The 19,961-nt window shown below is 42.7% G+C and overlaps 1 protein-coding gene across 4 annotated transcripts in view; it reads left to right on the forward strand.

Annotated features, from left to right (window-relative positions):
- Positions 1–13,330: 13,330 nt before the first annotated feature.
- Positions 13,331–19,961, forward strand: part of KIF2A (kinesin family member 2A) — a 76,377-nt gene continuing 69,746 nt past the window's right edge. For 3 of the 4 annotated variants that reach the window (XM_072750006.1, XM_072750003.1, XM_072750009.1), the window contains exon 1: positions 13,332–13,627. In XM_072750006.1, coding sequence (XP_072606107.1) covers positions 13,564–13,627 — 64 coding nt within the window. In that variant the 5' untranslated portion in view covers positions 13,332–13,563. Of the gene's footprint in view, positions 13,628–19,961 lie in introns of all 4 variants that reach the window. The other variant, XM_072750013.1, reaches the window with a different exon arrangement.

The raw sequence follows: 19,961 nt of genomic DNA on the forward strand, positions 1-19,961 counted from the left end.
AGAGACACAGGCAGAGGGAGAAGCAGGCCCCATGCAAGGAACCCGACGTAGGACTCAATCCTGGGTCTCCAGGATCACGCCCTGGGCCGAAGGTGGCACTAAACTGCTGGGCCACCCAGGGATCCCCAAGAATGTTTTCTTTTTTGCCAAAGTACACAAAGCAGAAAGAGTAGGTAGCATCAAGAGACATTTGAGTTGAAACATAAGCATTAAGCTCCCGGATGCTGAAGTCCATTATTAGCCAATCCACTGCTGTCACCAAAATCTTAGAAGGAGGTAGGTGTTGTAAAAGCCTTCTGAACCCTCCTTTGTGGCTAAATAATGTAGTCAAAGCTATAATCTGTAGTTTATCTTTTCTGAAACCTTCCTCAACACGTCAGCAAAGGAAATTAAAATCTTAATTAAAACCTTTTCATTAGATGTCGCAGCGAAGGCGGTGCTTTCGCTGTGGCCAGGATAATGATGTGATAAAATGACTAGAGCTTGAGAAATGCTACCCTGTCTCAGACCAAGATTCCAACCAATCATTTCTCACAGTGCCACCGAGACTAGCTTGTGATTTCTTATCAAACTCCAGGGATTGTTATTGGACTTTGAACAACGTTTGTGTCTTATGATGAGCATGTCTTCCCTTATCTAAATCTTCATTGAACATATACCTGTTGTTTTGTCTACCCAGCAACTATTTTCCAGGTACTGCCCCCACCCCTTTGTCTACTTTTTAGGGTTACAGAAGGTTTTAACAGTAGTCCTATAGTGTGACACTGCTCCCATGCAGGATCAGTTGGTCTGTAGAGTATTGGCCTCACACAGGTCAATTAATTCCTTCCTCAGGAATTTTGAAACTGGAATTGAGAACAAATAATCTCTCTCTAAGTGGCTACACTATAAACACTACTTCCTTGGGACTGTTCTTACTGACATGTGCGCTGCAAACGGGAAAGCAGGTCTGCATTGGAGCAGTGAAGCAGGTGTGGAGAGAGGGGCAGAGATACAAGTCAAAAGGAGAAGAATTTCTGGGTTTCCTTTTGTGCTCCAGTTGGTGGTTCTCTTCTTGAGCATCTGATGCCTCTTGGATTCCATTAGTTACTCCATTTATTTTTAAATAAATCCTCTCATTTTTTATTGTTAAGCTAGTTTCATTGGGCACCTGTTTCTTGCACCAGCAAATAAAGCTCCTAACATTCATTTGTTTAATAAACTTCTGCTTATTAATATTTAACATGTAAATTATTCTTTAGGTTGTTCTACCTTTTGAAGGTACAAATTTCATCATCCTTTAATTCATTTCATCTAAAGGGCATGTCATTCAAGTGCCAAGAAGTGCCTTCTAGCCTGAGAGCTGATGTTAATTTTGTGTTCACCTTAAGCATACTCTTGATTATTTAAGAACCTTGTTCATATCCTCTATCTGTTTAGTTCAGTTAGATTCATATATTTTTGATTGCTTGCTTTGTGCTGGACAATGAATGTACTTGGTGATGTAGATGGAAACATGAAGGAAGAGATCTCATAACCTAGTAGAAGAGAAATATTTGTAAATGATCAGTTGAGATGTAGTATACCAAGAGTTAGCAAACAAGTGTGGTCAAGGTACAACCAAGGGAGTTATTAACACTCTGACTAGTAGCAGACACTAGTTTTTTCCCCAGCACGCTTCCCCTAATTTTTCTAGAAACTTCTTTTTCACCTCTGTACAAATAATAACTTGTTCACTCAGGGAAGTTGAATGTTCTCACATGAATTTATGTTCCATTTCCACTCTGGCCACAAAGACTGAAAACCTCATGCAAGCTGTGCTGCGTCTAGCGTCGAGGCTTACTTCCAACGAACCTCACCTCCTGCTTTCACACACTTGTGCATTCTTCTCCTACACTGAATGGGGTTCACCTGTGTAATTATTAGGATATTAAAGAAAAACAGAATATGACTTCCATATCCAGATCAGAGAAAATAGAGCTTTATAATCTTAGAAGACAACTATACCTCCCTAAAAAATAAAAATGAAAAAACTTAAAAATAACAATTTTTTTAAAGAAAGAATGCATTATGGATTCTCTCCTGCTGTGGAGCATTCACTCTGGGGTAAGCCACATGCCTTGTGGTGAGAACACTGAAGCAGCTCTGCGAAGATGTCCACATGTAAAATGGAAGTCCTCTGCCAAACAACCGGCAGTAGCTTAGCAGGCATGTAAATGAGTCCTCTTGGAACTGGACACTTTGGCCTGGTCAAGTCTTCAAATGACTGCAACTTCATCAGAGATTCCAAAGCCCCAGCTGAAGATAGAACCACCCAGCTAAGCTGCTTCTAAATTCTTGTTACACAGAAACCGTGTGAGATAATAGTTGTTCATTGTTGTTTAAAGCTGCTAAAGCTTGGAGTAATTAGTTATGGAGGAACAGATAATCAATACCATACCCCATCATTTGCTATGACATAATTGGTCCAAGGATGGACGACTAACCCAAGTTAGGCCAATGACTAATTTCCCCACAATGTTTTGATAACTATCACAGAAAACATGCAGACAGTTTCTCTCTGGTGGCTGAACTTACAAGATATAAAACTTAAATGCTACGAGTGACCATGTTTCTACCAAGTAAAGAAAACCAGTCTTAAAAAGCATGAAATTGACAAAGAAAGAGACAGAATAGCAGGGAGAAAGCCATGACCATGTTAAGCTCTAAGTTCCAACTATTCTTGACACTTACATGGGTCTTACTCTTTCTTTGGCTTCAGTATTTGGCTCTTCTCCAGAAACCTCCATCCTGATACAATTGCCTTACGGCCCCTGCATATCTTGGGTCATTTCTCATTTATTCTCTTGACCCAACCCCTCACTTCAGTTGCTATGTACATATCATCTTAGCAATGAGACCACCTTGCCTAAAATAGATTAGCCAGTGTGTGGTGACTTCTTAATTTATCCATTTCCTAGAACATTTCCTAGAATTTACTTCCTTGCATGTTTCCAGGTACAGTGAACCACAAGGAAGATTCTTGAGAGATTTAGAGGGTGGTAGGGAAGCAAGGCTAGGCCTCCAACTTCTCTATTGTCCCCTGGATCCTCCTGTAGCTCCTCTAACTTCTGGTCCAAGCAAGTGTGCTTAGCTCTGTGCTGATGGGCCCCAGGTTCTGCAGGATATCCTCATCACCAAGGTCAGGGACAACAAGGCTGAACCCAGGTTTCTGTCTGTCCTGGTGGAGTTGCATCTCAAGCTTATGGGTTCCAGGCTGCCCTTAATCATCTTTTCCACTTTACATCCATTCTCCCCTCCCAGTATCATCAGACCCAGAGACAAGAGCCTTACAGGGATTGCTCAACTAGCTCCTGCTGTTCTGGGGCAGGAGGGTGGGGGCATGGGCACATAAACATTAGGTAGAGAAGAGGCTGAAAGAGGTCCTTAGCATCAGATGGGGCCAAGGTGATTCTGAGAAGTACCATGGGAAAACCTCACTCACCATCTACAAGGCAGAAGGCATCACCTTGGCAAAGTCCAGCCATGGTGGACAGGACCAGATGGAGCCAAAGGAAGACCGGTTACAAGGGCAATGCTACTTTCCCTTTTAGTGATCTCCAAACCAGTGAATTAAAAGAAAGAAGGGAGGAAGAGTGAAAGAGCTGACTCTGAAGATCCTTGGACCCTGGGTCAAGCCATAGGTGATGGAAAAGTAAGGATGTAATTAGATTTTTAAGTGGACTCACTGACTTTTTAGTAACCAAAAGGGTCCAACAAGTTGTGGGATCTCCTTGACACATCACGAAGAACCTACCTAGTAAGGGAGAGCTGATATAGCATAGTTGAGGACAAAGGAGGTAGAAAAATAAAATTTAATGTTTGTACTCCATCGAGCTTATCCTATTCAATAAATTGGTGTTCAAGTGGCCCTCTTCCCTGGGGTTGACAGTCCTGATATTCCCAATGAGTTCTATGGCCCAGTAAAGGAAAGAATGCATTGTAATCCTGTATGAGAAGAGAAGAGGACTAAGGGCAGAACCCAGGCAGAGCATTAAAGGGTCGAGAATGGGAAAAAGAGCCAGTAAAGAAGACTGACCAACCAGAAGAGGCAAGACAATGAAGGGCCTCAAGAAAGAATCAGTTCCATAGTAATTTATGCTGCATAAACTTGAGTGATCCCAAGCCCTACCACCCTATGGATGCAAATCTGAGCACACTAATTTCCAAACTTCACAGGCTCTACCTCTCACCTGTATAATTGCTTGTCACCCTTTTCCTCTGAAGGCTTCTTTTCTGTAAGCTCTTCGAGAGAATATTGTTTCTTTACTACCTCTCAATTCCCCAATACTCCAAAGTACCAAATCCTGAATGAGCTAAAAGGACTGTGTTTTGCTTATTTAGGTGTGTGGTGAAGCCATATTGTCTTCTCTACCAAAATGAGGACTATGACAGTAGAGACTGCTAGGTGAACTTCTGTATCCTTTTGTTCATTTGCTATCCCAGGCCACCAAGCACAAGATAGAATATAAAAAACCATAACCTAGTTTTCCTTGGAGCTAGATATGACAATGTGGTGATATTCTAGTAATATGCTGGGAGCAGAAGTAGTACATACAACTACTAGGATATTTCTTTTTTCTTCTTTCCCGTCTTTCAGCTGGTGGGTATGCTGAAAATCATGCTGCAGCAGCCTTCATGGATCACAGGTGACCTTGGGAATGAGAAGGCCCCAGGGATTGATACTGAGACGTACCTCCCAGTGAGACCTTTAATGAAGGCTGCTGAGAGTGATGTCAGTGATGTCAGTCGGCAGCTCACCGCTCTCAAACCCCTCAGCTAAAGAGAGCCACCTTGTTCAAGTTCACGGCCATTCCAGGGTGGCTCACATTCAGTGGCATATCACTGTGGGAGTATAAAGACCTGGCTATTTTTGTCTAACTCAAGAAAGCTCTGAGGGATTGGCCACAGCTATCATTGGGCCTGAATCAGCCTAACCCCTTCTGCTCACTCCTGCTCCCCCTCACACCAATTAGACATGCTTCTGTGTGGCTACTTCCTGAGGCTGCAGTGTTCTTCACCCACAGACTCTCAGAGCTGAACTCCTTTGTGTCCTTCTGGATTTTGTTCAGAACTCACTACCTCCATGAGCCTTGCCCTATATACCCTCCTAGACTATCTGTCCCACCAGCACTCCTGATCCTTGTCATTCTACTCCGTTTCTTTTTCCTATATGCTTATAATTCTCTAATACACTGTATCACTTATTTACCTATTTATGTATTTGTTTATTATGGTTTTCCCCCCCTCTCCCTCAGTAGGATGTAAGGTCCCAATAGCATGAGGACAGGGATCTTGGTTTTGTGCACTGATACATCCCATGCACCTATAATATTGCCTGCCACATAGCAGGCATTCAGTGAATATTTGTTGAATGTGTGAATCATTCTTTTTTTAAAAAAATATTTTTAATGATTTTATTTATTTATTCACGAGAGGCACAGAGAGAGAGGGAGAGAGGCAGAGACACAGGCAGAGGGAGAAGCAGGCTCCATGCAGGGAGCCCGATGTGGGGCTCGATCCCGGGTCTTCAGGATCACACCCTAGCCCAAAGGCAGGCGCTTAGTCACTGAGCCACCCAGGGATCCCCTGTGTGAATCATTTTTAAGGAGAATTTTACAGATATTCAACCTTCAGGACCCTCAATTCCAAAAACAGATTGGAAAGAATTCTTTGGCAGCAGATTCACTAATTATTACATACTCTGTATCATCCAGAAAATATTGGTCATGTATTTTTATGGAGTACTCTAAGTCACTCCTTTTATTTTGTATTTATTTATTTTTAAAGATTTTATTTATTTATTGACAGAGAGAGAGAGAAAAAAAGCACAAACAGAGGGAGTGGAAGGCAGAGGGCGAGGGAGAAGCAGACTCCGCATGGAGCCGGGAGCCCATGCGGACTCATCCCAGGACTCCAGGATCATGACCTGAGCCCAAAGCAGATGCTTAACTGACTGAGCATCTGCAACTGACTGACCCAGGCGCCCTAAGTCACTCCTTTTATACTTTATATTCATCAATATCTCCTCCCTCCTGACACACACATCTCTAAATATTATAATGCCTATTTCACAGGTAAGGTCTATGATTCTGTTTCCAAGAGAGAGCTATTGAAGAATGACTTTCCTTAGAATAGAAAACAGAAATCCTCAAGTGTGATGATCCGGGACAGCTTGCTGGGTCACATGATAGGGTATGGTTACTTCTAACAGGAACTGTCTGTTCTCAAGTACAATTCATCGCAACTGAGTTGTTGGAAACTTTGTTTTGCTTCATATTACCAGCTTCTGAAAGAAGTCAGTATTTGTGAGGTTTCAGGAAGTTTCCTTTGAAGTCAGCACTCCAGTAAAAACATGAACTAGATCAACTGAGCACCCATGGAGTCAGCCTGCGGATTTATTTCTGTATTCTCAGAGGGCTTTCTTCTCCTGGTCAAGTTCCTGCTTTTTCACCATTTGTCTTATGAGTGAGAAAAGGTTATTTAAATGTTATCAGTGAAGAAACAAGAATAATCATTCCAAGAAAATCTTGTCATTGAAGTTATATTCTTTGATATATTTCTATAAATTATCAATTATCTTTTCATCCTTTGACTTTGATTTTGCCTGGTTCTTGCTTTCCAAACTACATTTTATAATGATGCCAACATAGACTACTTCTTTCTGTAATTGTACACCAGAAAAATTCTAACATCTGTTAGTGACAGTCTCCCCCATTCTTAAGAATCAGCAAACTGTCTGTATCACTGTCCTTTATCCTCCACGTTTCATATGTAATCAGTTTCTATTCTTAATGTCTCTTAATCTATTGATCTACTAGACCATATGAGAGCTACCATTCATCTAGTATACTAGATGTACAAAATCACAATCTCTGGTGACAGGACCCTAGATCTTGCATAACAATCAGCCATATGAATTTTGTGCCTGATACGACTTGAGGATTACTAGATTATTATGGTATTAACAGGGATCCTCCCAGGCCAAGGAACTTGGAGGACTTAAAGTGATATGTTTCCCTTTCATTTCTTGTTATACTTTTCTGTATTAAAAACATAACATTTATGAGCATTTGTTACATATGTAATAATCTATATCTACTAGAGATTTTTGAAGTTTGGAAGACTGACACATTAAATATTGATTTCCTAGGTCATATCAATGAGGAAGTACATTACCAATTTCATTCATTTAGGAGAAGAAAAGACTATTAAGTCAAAGCCTAGAAACTTTACGATACATAGTGCAGTTATAAAACTTTCCCTTCCTTTATTCAAGAAATATTTGCTGAACATCTGTGCTTTAGGTACTGTTCTCTGTGCCAAAGATATAGTGAAGAACATTAGATAAAGTTCCTACCCTCAAGGAGCTTACTTCAGATGGGGGAGGTGACAGACAAATAAACAAATAAATAATGGAGCAAGGTAATTGCAGTTGTGGTAAGTATTCAGGTAATGTGATAGTAAGACGAGGTTGAGAAAGGCTTTTTTTCAGGACGTGATTTTTGACTGAGACCTGAAAGATTAGAAGAATCAGTCAATGAAAAGTTGAGTCAGAGCCTTGATTCTGATCTGGGTAAGAGTTTGATATATTTAAGGGACAAATAAAAGCCCAGTGAGGCTGGAGCAGAGGGAGCTAAAGAGTGGTCCCAGGAAAGATTGGATAAGTAGCCATAGCTAGATTATGTAGAGCTCTGTAAAGAACTTATATTTTATTCTAGGAAGCTGGTGGTGATATAATATCTTTTGCATTTTAAGCAATCACTTTCATACCCTTTGACCTGATGTTTTCATTTAGAGGAATTTGCCCACAACAAAAAACTTTTACAAAGATGTTCATGACAAGAATTTTATATTGGTAAAATATTGAAGACAACCCAACAGCAATGTGTAAGCAGAAAGTGATTTAGAAACATGGAATATTATGTAGCTATTAAAAATTATAAGTGTTTAGTTTGAAACACACTGAAATAGTTATAAGAAATGAATTAAGCCAAAAAAATCTCTTAACTGAAAACTAAATCTATGATGTAAAAAATGTCTTTAATAATATATTTCCACAGTTGGGGAAATACAGTAACTCTGTCCTAGCTATGTTCCAATGGTGGTATATAACATATATTTTCAATTTAAACAAGGAATTCCAAACAGCCATCAAAAGTAAGTATGTATATTAACAAAGGTTAGGAAAATAAGACATGCTTGGGGGCTTAATATTTATTGGAAACTTTGCCTTCTATAAAGTTGCTTAAATCATTACTAAAAAATCAAGTATTATTTTTTAATAAGAAATATTTTAGTGAAAAAAAAAAGAAATATTTTAGTGAGACCAATTCTTTCTAGTTGTGCTTGATTTGGTCTGAATACACTGAGAAAACTAATACTGCTCACAGTTTTAAAAAATATGTAATAAGGGGCAGCCTGGGTGGCTCAGCAGTTTAGCACCGCCTTTGGCCCAGGGTCTGATCCTGGAGACCCGGGATCGAGTCCCACGTCAGGCTCCCTGCATGGAGCCTGCTTCTCCCTCTGCCTGTGTCTCTGCCCACCCCCCTCTGTCTCTCATGAATAAATAAAATCTTTTAAAAAATAAAAATAAAATAAAATAAAAATATGTAATAAGGATGTGTAGCATACCATTAATCATTTTGATTTATATCATCAGTGCCCTGTGATACATAAGAGTGTATTAAGCTCCTGAATCAATAAAAACTATTATAAGGATATATAAATGATTTTTTAAGGAGGAGAGGCAGGGAGGAGCAGAGGGAGAGAATCTAAAGCAGTCTCCATGCCTAGTACAGAGCCTGATGTGGGGCTCGATCTTGCAACCCTGAGATCATGACCCAAGCTGAAATCAAGGCCACTTAATCCACTGAGCCACGCAGGTGCTCCAGGATACACAAATTATTTTTAATTTGGATATATTACTACAAATGGTGAAAAGACTACTTCCTGTTATTTCTGAGTTCATATTCATCAAATTACTGAAAATCTGGTATAAGGGGAAATCTTATATACTTCTTATATTTGAGAGGGATTGGTCATGTAAATTGAAATTAAAGCAAACATTATAATAATAAGTATAAAGAATAGGAATATCTCAATGTAGACAATAACTGAATGTGACACCATATTATTTGGTATTTCTATACAGATTTAAGTCCAATGTGGACCTTAAAAGTTTTCGTACATTAGCTCTCTATCATTAATCCATTTCAATACACTATCGAAAAGTGTAAGTGAAAGAATTATAAGGAAGAAGGTGGACTAAGAAAATAATCAGTCTATTTAGTACATAATCCCTAAGTGGCCAATGTACAGAAAATATTGAATTATGGGAATTCAGAGATAATCAATAAATCTCAACCAGTTATACAGATTTTAACCAGTTGTACTTATATTTCAGAATTTCCTTTTTTTTTTTTAAGATTTTATTTATTTATTCATGAGAGATACAGAGAGAGAGGCAGAGGGAGAAGCAGGCTCCATGCCTGGAGCCGACACGGGACTCGATTCCAGGACTCGATCCCGGGACTCCAGGATCACGCCCTGGGCCAAAGGCAGGCGCTAAACCCCTGAGCCACCCAGGGATCCCCCTATTTCAGAATTTCCTGGTGAGTTTTTAGAAAGTGGGCCTAACATTAATTGCCCCCTCCATGGAGATCTTAAACTGTTTGGTCTTGGAATAGAGTTTGTGCTTTTGTATTTCTTCAAAATCTTTCTTAGGTCCTTCTAATGATCATGATTTGGGGAGAATCACCCAGATGGGGCAGTCATTATAGATTCAATTGAGAGGAGAAAGCTCCATAAAGAAGAGAGACTTCCACTGCACCATGCCAATGGAAAGGCTTTAAATGAAGAAAAGAGAAGAGCAAGTCATTTACTAGATGAGCAGAAACTCAGGCAGGAATGGGCAAGGTGTTATGGAAGAAAGTAGATAAGTCTTAACAAATTTAAAAAAAGAAGAAAGTAGGTCGACCATTCTTCAGAGTTCAAGGCAAATGAAGATGGTAATGTCTACTTAATGAGGTAATTGTAAGGTAATTGTTGACTTTAAAAAAAATACAATTCTGTAGAAGATTGAACCCAGATTTAGCCGTTTAGGAAATGAATGAGTGATGGCGAATGAAGGCAGTAAGTATTTAGAGCACTCATTGGAGAATTTGGCAGGGGAGGGAAAGTGAAAAATAGAATGGAATTTAAATAGGAAGTAAAGGATCAAGAGATTTTTTTCCCCCAGGAGAAAATTGCCTGAATATGTTTGTAGGCAGTAGAGAGAAATCCAGTGGAGAAGGAAAGAGTGGATATTTTAGAGCAGGTAAAATTGGGATTTGTATCTCCAGATATTTTCGGTATATTTGTGTATGGACTAAAATTAATTACAGTGAAGTTACACCAGTTTAATTAGAGTTTAAATCTGAGTAAATTAAAGGGAAGAGGAATCATAACCAAAAGTTCTAAAAAAAAAAAAGTCTCCAAGAAACTTCTGGGCAAAAGTAGTGGACAATACTAAAATCAAAGACAGTTTCTGCCAACCCTACCTATTTTCTCCATTTGATTGTAGATCCACAAACTGTGGGAGTAATTGAGAATAGATGCAAATATTAAATGGAAAATTTCAAGTTAGAAGATGTAGACAAGTACAGAAAATCTGAGCCAAAACTGGAGCCAAGTTGTACCTTTGCTTTTCCACCAGAACAGCAAGTTAGTGGTTAAGGTAAGTGCTGGCTGCTGCCTCAATCTCACTAGTTTAACCGCCTCTTCCTCAGAATAAAACTCTTAAGATTTCTGTACTAATGACCCCAAAGCAGAGGAATTTTAAAAATAAATCCAGGCATAATAAGGAGACTGGCTTGGTTGGATTAAAATAACAATGTTTTTTTAAAAAAATAGTTTATCAACTCAGGATAGGGTAGGTCAACAGCAACCGCTCATACTAGGTTATGACTTGGCAGAAATGATTATTGAGCAGAAGTATCCCGTCAGTGAAGGTCGGATGGACTGGAGGTGGTAAAAGAATACACAGATCTGTGAAGCTCTTGCTCTCTTGCCAAATGTCAGGTGATGAGGGCCAGAGCCAATGCCAACTGTGTTTAATTTTATATCACTGGACATAAAATTCTAATGAATGACTTCAGGATTAGAGTCTGGGTTTATTTTTTATAGGATGGCTTTGCTTTGTTTTTAAACTTGTATTATACTTTTTAAAAATCAAGGCCACTGCCATGTTTTATTATTTCATTTGACCCTCACAAAAATTTTCTGCAGTTGAGAGAACAGAGTTACTTTTCCAGGCTACTCTAAGAGGTAAGAGAGATTCAGAGCAGTTCAACAAGTTAACTTACTGGACAAACGTCCCTGTCTAGTGTGTGCTTGTCACTCTTCTAGTTAGGGTTATATATTTTTCAAATGCCTGAGTCAGAGTCAGAATTCTTGATCTAGAATGTTGCTGGAAATATAGCCACATTGCATTTATGACTGTTCTTTTGAAGGCTACTTGCACACAAAGCCCAAGACGCAAGTCTTGGTAAATATATATACTGGTATGTACCAAAAAACATATGCCTTTTGGGGATGACCTACAAAGGAAATGTTTTTATATTTGACATGTGGCGTGTCTCATACATTTTTTATGGAGCAGGATCATATACGTATTTTTAAAATACCTCTGTATACGGATTAAAGGTTTAGACTTCTTAATTACATAACCCACAGGGTACAAGGTGTGTGTGTCAGCAACCATGATAAAACATATTTTATGAAGCAGTTTTAAATTTAAAAGCTGCATAGCTTGATTTCTTTACATTATGTAAAGCATTTGCAAGCAAATAAAAAGATGCTTTATACGTCAGACAGAGACATCAGAGAATGAGTTCTACTATGCAGAACCCAAAGAGTACAGGTGAAGCTCTTAAGATTACTTAAAACAAAAAACAACCAAATCTTGATTTGATCAAATCTTATTATGAAACAGAGGTCCTGCGGTGAGATTTATAGTCCTGTCATTTCTGGAATAGAAAAGAGGTTATGGGGCACCTAGGTGGCTCAGTCCCTTGAGCATCTCACTCTTGGTTTTGGCTCAGGTCAGGATCTCTGGGGTTGTGAGATGGAGCCCTAGGTGGGGCTCCCTGCTAGGGATCAAGCCTACCTTAGATTCTAAGATTCTCTCCCTCCCTCTACCCGCCCCCAGCAAAAAAAAAAAAAAAAAAAAGTAGACGTTATTTTCAAAGTTTTCTACCCAGAGCTGTTGTTTTTTTTTTTTTTCTCATAGAAATGATGCTTCCTTTTAAACGGATTTCAGAAACTTCATTCTTTCGATAAGTATGCCTTCAATGCGTCCAAGTTAGATGAGAGTCTGAGTCTTTCAATATTTTTTAGGGTCGGGCGACTTGATTACCTTGGGTTGTGCGCGAGTACGCACATAAGCACGCAACACGCCTGTGTCTAGCTTCCAATGTTTAAATCTGGGTATTTTTACTTATTAACAGGAGGTTAACAATTCCTCGAGAGAGTGAGGCACGGGAGGCGTGTTTCCCCCGTAACACGTGGGAGCCCCGGCAGGTTCCTGCGCGGAGCTGAGGCCTCCACGTTCCACGCCTGCCGGCCTCCTGCTCCTCCGCGGGGCGCGGCCTTGCCTCGCACGTTGATGTGGGCCGAGTCGTCCGGGACGCTGCAGAAGAGGCACGTTCCTCAGCCGGCGCCCGTGTCTGCCTTTGTCCCCGGATCCCGTCAGGGGCTCCGTGGGCCCGAGCCCAGGGAGCCCCGAACCCTGCGAACAGCGGGGGCTGCAGCCGGCAGCCGTCGGGGCGCCGCCTCAGGCTAGAAGCGAGGCCCTGAGGCAGCGGGGGGCGGGGGGCACCGCAGGGGTGTGACTGCGCCGGCCGCCTGTCCCCGAGCCCGAGCCCGAGCCCGAGCCGTCGGCGCCCGGCCCGCAGGCCCCGCAGGCCCCGCACGCCCCCCGGGAAGCCCCCAACCTACAGGGCCGCGGGGCCGCATCATGGAAGCGCCAGCGCGCGGGTTCCCGCCTCTTCTAGGCCGCGCGCCGAAATCAAACGCGACCCCGGCTCCTTCGGGGCGGCGCCACGCGCGCTCTCCCGGCGCCGCCGAGCGCGGCCGACGCCCTCCCGCCCGCCCGGGGCCGCGCAGCCGCGCGGGGGGCGCCCAGGGCGCCGGCGAGAGGCGGGCCGAGCAGGAAGGGACGCGGGCGGCGCGCTCTGCGCAGGCGCGCGGCGCCCCGCCCCCCAGCGTCGGCTCCCGGGCGGGCGGCGCGGGCCCTCCCACTCTCCCCGCGCCGCCGGACGGCCCGGCCCTCGCTTCACCCCGCGCCCCGGCGTGCGCGTCCTCCCGCCGGCCCGCAAGGCCCGGGGCCCCCGCCGGCTGCCCGCCGCTGCTCCTCGCGGCCCCGGCTCGCGTTCACGCTGTTGCCCGGGCCGGCGCGGCCGCGGCCAACCGCTCCCCCCCCCCGCCCCCACCCCGCCCCCTCCCCGCCTTTTCCGCCCTCCGGTCCCCCTCCCCCGGCCTGCCGCCGCCGCTCCAGATGAGGTGATGGCAACGGCCAACTTCGGCAAGATCCAGATCGGGATTTACGTGGAGATCAAGCGGAGCGATGGTGAGCGTCGCCGCCGCCCGCGCCGGCCGGGCCCGCAGCCGCGCGTCCGCCGAGGGGACGGGGCCGGCGCCCCATTGATCGCTCGGCCGGGCTGTGGGGGCGGGAAGGCGGCGGCCGCGGCGCTTTTGTGTGTGGCGCGTGTGGAGCGAGGCCGGCGTGGGGGCCGCCCCGGGGGCCGCTGCGGTGCGGGCGGCGCGGGCGGCGGGGAGCGGCGCCGGCGAGGCCCGGGGCGCCTGGGCGGGTGAGGCGCGGGGTCGCGGGCCGCGGCCTCACCCTCCCGGGCGCCGAGGGCGGCGGGCTTCCTTGGGGAGGGACGCCCGGCCTCGCAGCCTCGCAGCCTCGCAGCCGCGCGTCTGCCCTCCCGGCCGCATCTCTGAGGGGGCGGGGGGCGGGGAGAGCGCGGACATCAGTGGGTTCAGGCTTTGCAGAAGCGACCGGCGGCCCGAGGCCGGGGAGGGGCGGGGGGCGGCGGGCGGGGGAGGCCAACCCTGAAACCCCGGAGCTGATCAGGCTGCTTCGCCGGTCGCTTCTCGAGCATGCCTTTCTTTTCTTTTTTCTTTCTTTTTTTCTTTTTTTCTGGTCCCCCTTCCATGGAAGAAGGATGCGGAGAAGGCCGGGCTCTCGGCCTTGACTGTGGGGGCGGGGGGAGCCGCGGGAAGAAGTGCTCGGTAGGCTGCTCCGAGGTGGCGACTGAAGGGGAGGCCGAGGGGTGACCTCGTCCGCGGAGGCGTCGCTGGGAGGCTGGGGGTGGGCGACCGGATGTTGATGTTTTCACACCGTGTAGGGAGGGAACCCGGCGAGCAGAGTGAAGGGGTGGACGTGCGCGCTGAACTCCCAAGGAAAAGGAAAGGCCTGCGGCTAGTGTGTCTCTAGGGGATAGGCTCCTCCTGGGGAAGATGTTTTATGTCACTGGCTTGGGGTGTGGAGTGAGATGCCAGCCAGGCTGGGAAATAATTTATATTGTTGGAGGAGAAAACGCATGGACAGAGAGTACAGTTTTCTTTCAATTCGAGTACTGAAAGAACTAGAGACAGGTAGTACAGGTGTGCGGGGTGCTCGACTCCATCGCCCTGACACGCACGCACCCACCTTTGTTGATGGCTTGTGATCCTCTAGCCTGGCCAGTGGTGACGTTGCTGTCACATCCACACCCTCCTGGTTTCTAAGCAAGTTTGACCAAGTTCTGTGAAGCCGGATTGACTTCTCTGTTATCTGGTCGACCCTCTCTAGGTAATGATGTTTTTTTGAGATAATTGGTGTTAACGACTGGACACAACATTAACCTGGATGTGAAAAGATAATTTGTACTGCTTAGAGCGTTAGAAGTTAGTTACCAGGCACACCAGTGGGAAAGCGATGTCTCCTCTACTTGGGTTAGGGTTTCTTTTTGTTTTCTCTTCAAATTACTGTCCTTAAGCAGTGCTGTTACTGTCATTTCTTTTTCAGGTGAACTAGGGTTCACTGCATTCCAATAAAAGTAGGATTTGCATATTATTTAAAATCTGGGGTGCAATAAAATTATTAAGTTCTTTACATTCTAAGCCTTTACAAATATAGGTGTTACTACTAAATATATTAGAACCCTATGATACAGCATTTGAAAGTTTTTTTTTAAAAAAAGTATTTTATTTATTTATTCATGAGAGAGAGGGAGAGAGAGGCAGAGACATAGGCAGAGGGAGGAGAAGCAGGCTCCATGCAGGATCCTGATGTGGGACTCGATCCCAGAACCCTGGGATGACATCTTGAGCCGAAGCAGATGCTCAACCACTGAGTCACCCAGGTGTCCCTAGGATAGAGACTTTTAATAGTCTTTCAGCCTTTGCCTTTTGCCTTTACCAGAAACCCAAACATACATATATACATAATAGGTTTATCTTCTTATGTAGGTACATTTTAAAGGTGAATACGTGGACGGATATATTGTCCATGAAGTTGTAATGGAAATCATTACAACGTGTGTTATCCCAACCTACAGTCATGTACATATTTATGCTCCTTAGATGCATGATGGAATTGGTGGGAGGTAAAAGTAGACAACTTGAAGGGAGTGGTCATTTGCATTGGATAGTGGTGTGCACACTAGAAAACGCTGTCTGGGAGACTCCCCACAAGCTTTTTTTCACTTTAAAGAAGCTGTTTTGTTTCCTCCCACTTCTATACCACATCTGTATCGTATAAAACATTAGTGGTTATTGCAAAAAAAAAAAAACAAAAAACTTTGTAGTTGAATGAGCACTAATGTAATGACTGGGACAATGGAAATCACATGAGTGAAGAAGGGCTGCTCCAGACTGCTGTTGACTGGTGACTTGATGTTCTGCATGCTTCCTAATGGTGATCCTTGACCTTATTCCAGAACATGCTTCTTCAATCAGTTATGCTCATATATAAATAAGACCTATTCTGAGGGCCAACAGGTAAACTGAAATGAATTTATTCTTATCTTTCAAGGCCCTGCTCAAAAGTAATCCCAATAAGTCTTCTCTGATTACTAAAACCAGATGGATAGCCTCTGAATTCCCAAGTCATTCTGTGTCACTCAATGAGGCAGCATATTTCCTGAAGTATTAACAGTTGGGTGTTTTCTTTTAATGTTATGTTTTCAGACTGCACTGGAGAAGAGGGGGTATAAAGAATCCAACTGAAGGATGGCAGGCTACGCACATGCACTTCAAACACAGGGTGCTGAGGATTAAAATACTTACTAAGAGCCTCTTCAATTTTCTGAATTTATCGGTGTATCTCTTCCACATGCCTAGCAGAGGTTCTTGCGTATAGTTTCTTAGTGAATCATTGATTACTGGATTTTTGGTTGTTTGTTTGTTTGTTTTTTTTTTTTTTGGATTTTTGGTTTTTAAACATTAGAGTTAACCATTCTGATGAAATCTTACCTGGAAGGGAAACTCTTCTATCTAGGCTCATCCTGTGCTACCACCTCCTCATTCTGCCCTGCTCCCTTCCGCCCTCCTCCGTTCAGGCCTCTTAGTTCAACATCCCCAGATTGGACTGGAATACAGTGATCTGCTAAAGCTCATCTGACATTTTTGGTATTCTAAAGTTAAAAATGTTAGAGGTTAAATGTATTGAGATTGTTCACTACCACAGGTGATGATGACCTGGTATGAAATTAGACTTGTTTCTGGAAATGGACAGTCATGTATAATTTATTTATTTTGCATGTGACTTCCTGTTATCCTTCTGATTCAATTCACTTTTGGAATCCAGTGACTCTAAAACTTGTAGTCTTACTGTTATATAGCTAAGTAGTCTTTTTTTTTTTTTTTTTTTAAGATTTTTATTTATTTGACAGAGAGAAAGCACAAGCAGGGGGACCAGCAGGGAGAGGGAGAAGCAGACTTCTCACTGAGCAGGGAGGCTGACACGAGGCTCTGATCCCAGGACCCTGAGATCATGACCTGAGCCAAAGGCAGATGCTTAACCACCTGAGCCTCCTAAGCACCCGGTAGCTAGATAGGCTTTATTGGGAAATCTGAAAACTTCTGTTAAAACATCTCTTACCTGTTTGACAGTTAATTATCCTTTGGGGACTGGGGGAGGGATGAGAAATGTTTTGAATATTTGAAACCTGCAACTATGATGGGATTGTTCTTTGGGGTCTCTAAGTCACACCATTGATATATGTCATCTGAAGAGAAGGCTCAACCAGAAATATCCTTGAAGTTAACCGAGTTCTCATTTTTATAAATATGGAAACAGAATCCCAAGTCATGGTAAGGGACTTGTCTAGATTCATTCAGCTTGTAGTGGTAATCAGGAACCTTTCTTCTATAGCATGGAAACCAGACTGTCAAGAACTGTGGCAGTAAAGGGAGAATTCTATTTAGGAACTATACACAGCTTTCTACAGCCCAGTAAGGAGGATGTGTAGGAAATTGCTTCTCAGTCATAGGAAAGGCCCTAAAGAGCAGTGTTAAAGAGCCCAGTTGAATTAATCTGGTAAAAAGTGATACTGGTACAGTAACTAGAAGGTCATAAGAACAAAAAATATACTATTTCTTAATTAAGTGTTGCTAAAAAAGAATGCTTTAATTAAGCATCTGAAATCATGAACTTAAAGATTTCAAAGGGTTTATCGGGAATCTTGGAGTTTAAAGTAGGAAATCTTTAGGAAAGATTTTAAATGGCCTAATTCTCTTACGTATTTTGCCACGTTTATTCTTCTGCCGGTTCATCCTTACATGTCATCATGCAGACTCTCACAAATGGACTGTGAATGTAGGTAATAAAAATGAACGACGTAGCAATATTATAAGGCTCTGTGGAGTGGGTAAGATGGGGGAATTTGTGGTTTAATAATTTCCTTTTACTTGGTAACTAGCATGATAATGGTTCCATGTATGTGTAGTTAGGCCTTCATAGTTTTCTTTTTTAAAAAACCAATTAACATATAGTGTATTATTAGTTTCTGAGGTAGAGTTTAGTGATTCATCAGTTGCTTATAGCACCCAGCGCTCGTTACATCACATGTGCTCTCTAATGTTCATCACACAGTTACCCTATCCCCCCACACTCCAACCCTCTAGCAACCCTCATTTTGTTTCCTATAATTCAGTCTCTTATGGTTTGCCTCCGTGTCTGGTTTTGTCTTATTTTATTTTACCCTCCCTTCCCCTATGCTTATCTGTTTTGTTTCTTAAATTCCACATATGAGTGACTTATTTCGCTTAGCATAATACCCTTCTGTTCCATCCACCTTATTGCAAATGATAAGATTTCTTTTTGTTGTTGTTGTTGGCTGAGTAATATTCCATTGTGTGAGTATATACCACATCTTCTTTTTCCATTCATCTGTGGATGGACATCTGGGTTCTTTCCATAGTTCAGCTGTTGTGGGCATTGCTGTTAGAAACATTGCATGTGCTCCTTCGAATCACTATGTTTGTCTCCTTTGTATAAATACCTAATAATGCAATTGCTGGGTCATAGGATAGCTTTGTTTTTAACTTTTGAGGAACCCCCATACTGTTTTCCAGAGTGGCTGCTCCACCAGCAGTATAAGAGAGTTCCACTTTCTCTGCATCCTTGCCACAATCTGTTGTTTCCAGAATTGTAAAATTTAGCCATTCTGACCCATGTGAAGTGGTATCTCTTTGTGGTTTTGATTTGTATTTCCCTGATGGCAAGTGATGTGGAGCATTTTTTCGTGGAGGCCTTCATTGTTTTCAGTTTATCTAGTTGGATCCTCACAAGAAACTCTATAAGATAATAAGCAGGGTGATAGATTCATCATTTTATAAGCAAAGAATCTGAGGTTGGATTATTTGCCAAGATCACATGTTAATTTGGGGCATAACCTCAACCAAACCCTAGGTTCCTTCACTCCTAGTTTTCTCTTTTAAGTGCTGACACATGTTTGTGCATAATAGTATGAAATTGGATACTATGTGTACTTTAGTGTTTTGGTTTTTTTTTTTTTTTTAAGATACAGAAGCCCCTGTAGTAAATTTTTTCTGTTACTACCAAAGAGTCTCAGAAAACCTACAGTTGATAACATTGAATTAAATTTTCCTAATTGGTGAGAGCAAATTGAATTCTGACATTAACTATAAGCATGAAGATTCAGCGGTTTAAGTCTTTAAAGCCCTTTTCCATAGTCACTTGTTGCTTCTAGAATTATAAACAAAGTAACCCAGGAATCTATATTCATTGCCTAGTCCCTTCATTCTTAAGGCAAAAATTACTTAAGGAACTATGGGGAAAGGTTATGTGTCAGCTTGTTTTATGTGTCATGATTTTTTTGAATCTAGAAAATAGCAAAGAGCCTGTTAAGCCTGTGTCTTGTTTAAGTGGAGAAGAGGTTTGAGTGTGGAATATCTTGGACAGGGTTCCTTGAGAGATCATCCAGACCCATTCTAACCAGTCACAAGATACTTGTCCTTAATATTACATTAATCTTTCACAAAGCTTAATTCTTGGATTCAGCATCTACTTTCGTTTTAACACTTCTGTCCTGCAACCTAAAATAATCTTTCAAGGTGTTTATTTTTTTGAGATCATACCTCTGAGTTTAAGAATAGATATAATTTTTAAGCCTTGGGTACTACTCATTTTCACTCTTCTGGTCCAGTTGTTGACCAAATATAGGTTAGGTTGTTCTCATACCACATACTATCTCTTTTGATTAAAGTAATAGAAATGGTATTAGAGTGCCTAAGTGAACATAGGCATTAGAACCTAACCATCTTAAACATTTAGGGTCTTGATTACATGTAGTGGATGGATGGATACTCTGCCATGTACTTACATAGAGAGCTAAATAAATTCAGGTTCATGGTTAATGGTTATTGGGATTTGTTTTGTGAAAACTTGC

This window comes from Vulpes vulpes, chromosome 2 (genome assembly GCF_048418805.1).
Source record: "Vulpes vulpes isolate BD-2025 chromosome 2, VulVul3, whole genome shotgun sequence".
NCBI lineage: Eukaryota > Metazoa > Chordata > Mammalia > Carnivora > Canidae > Vulpes > Vulpes vulpes.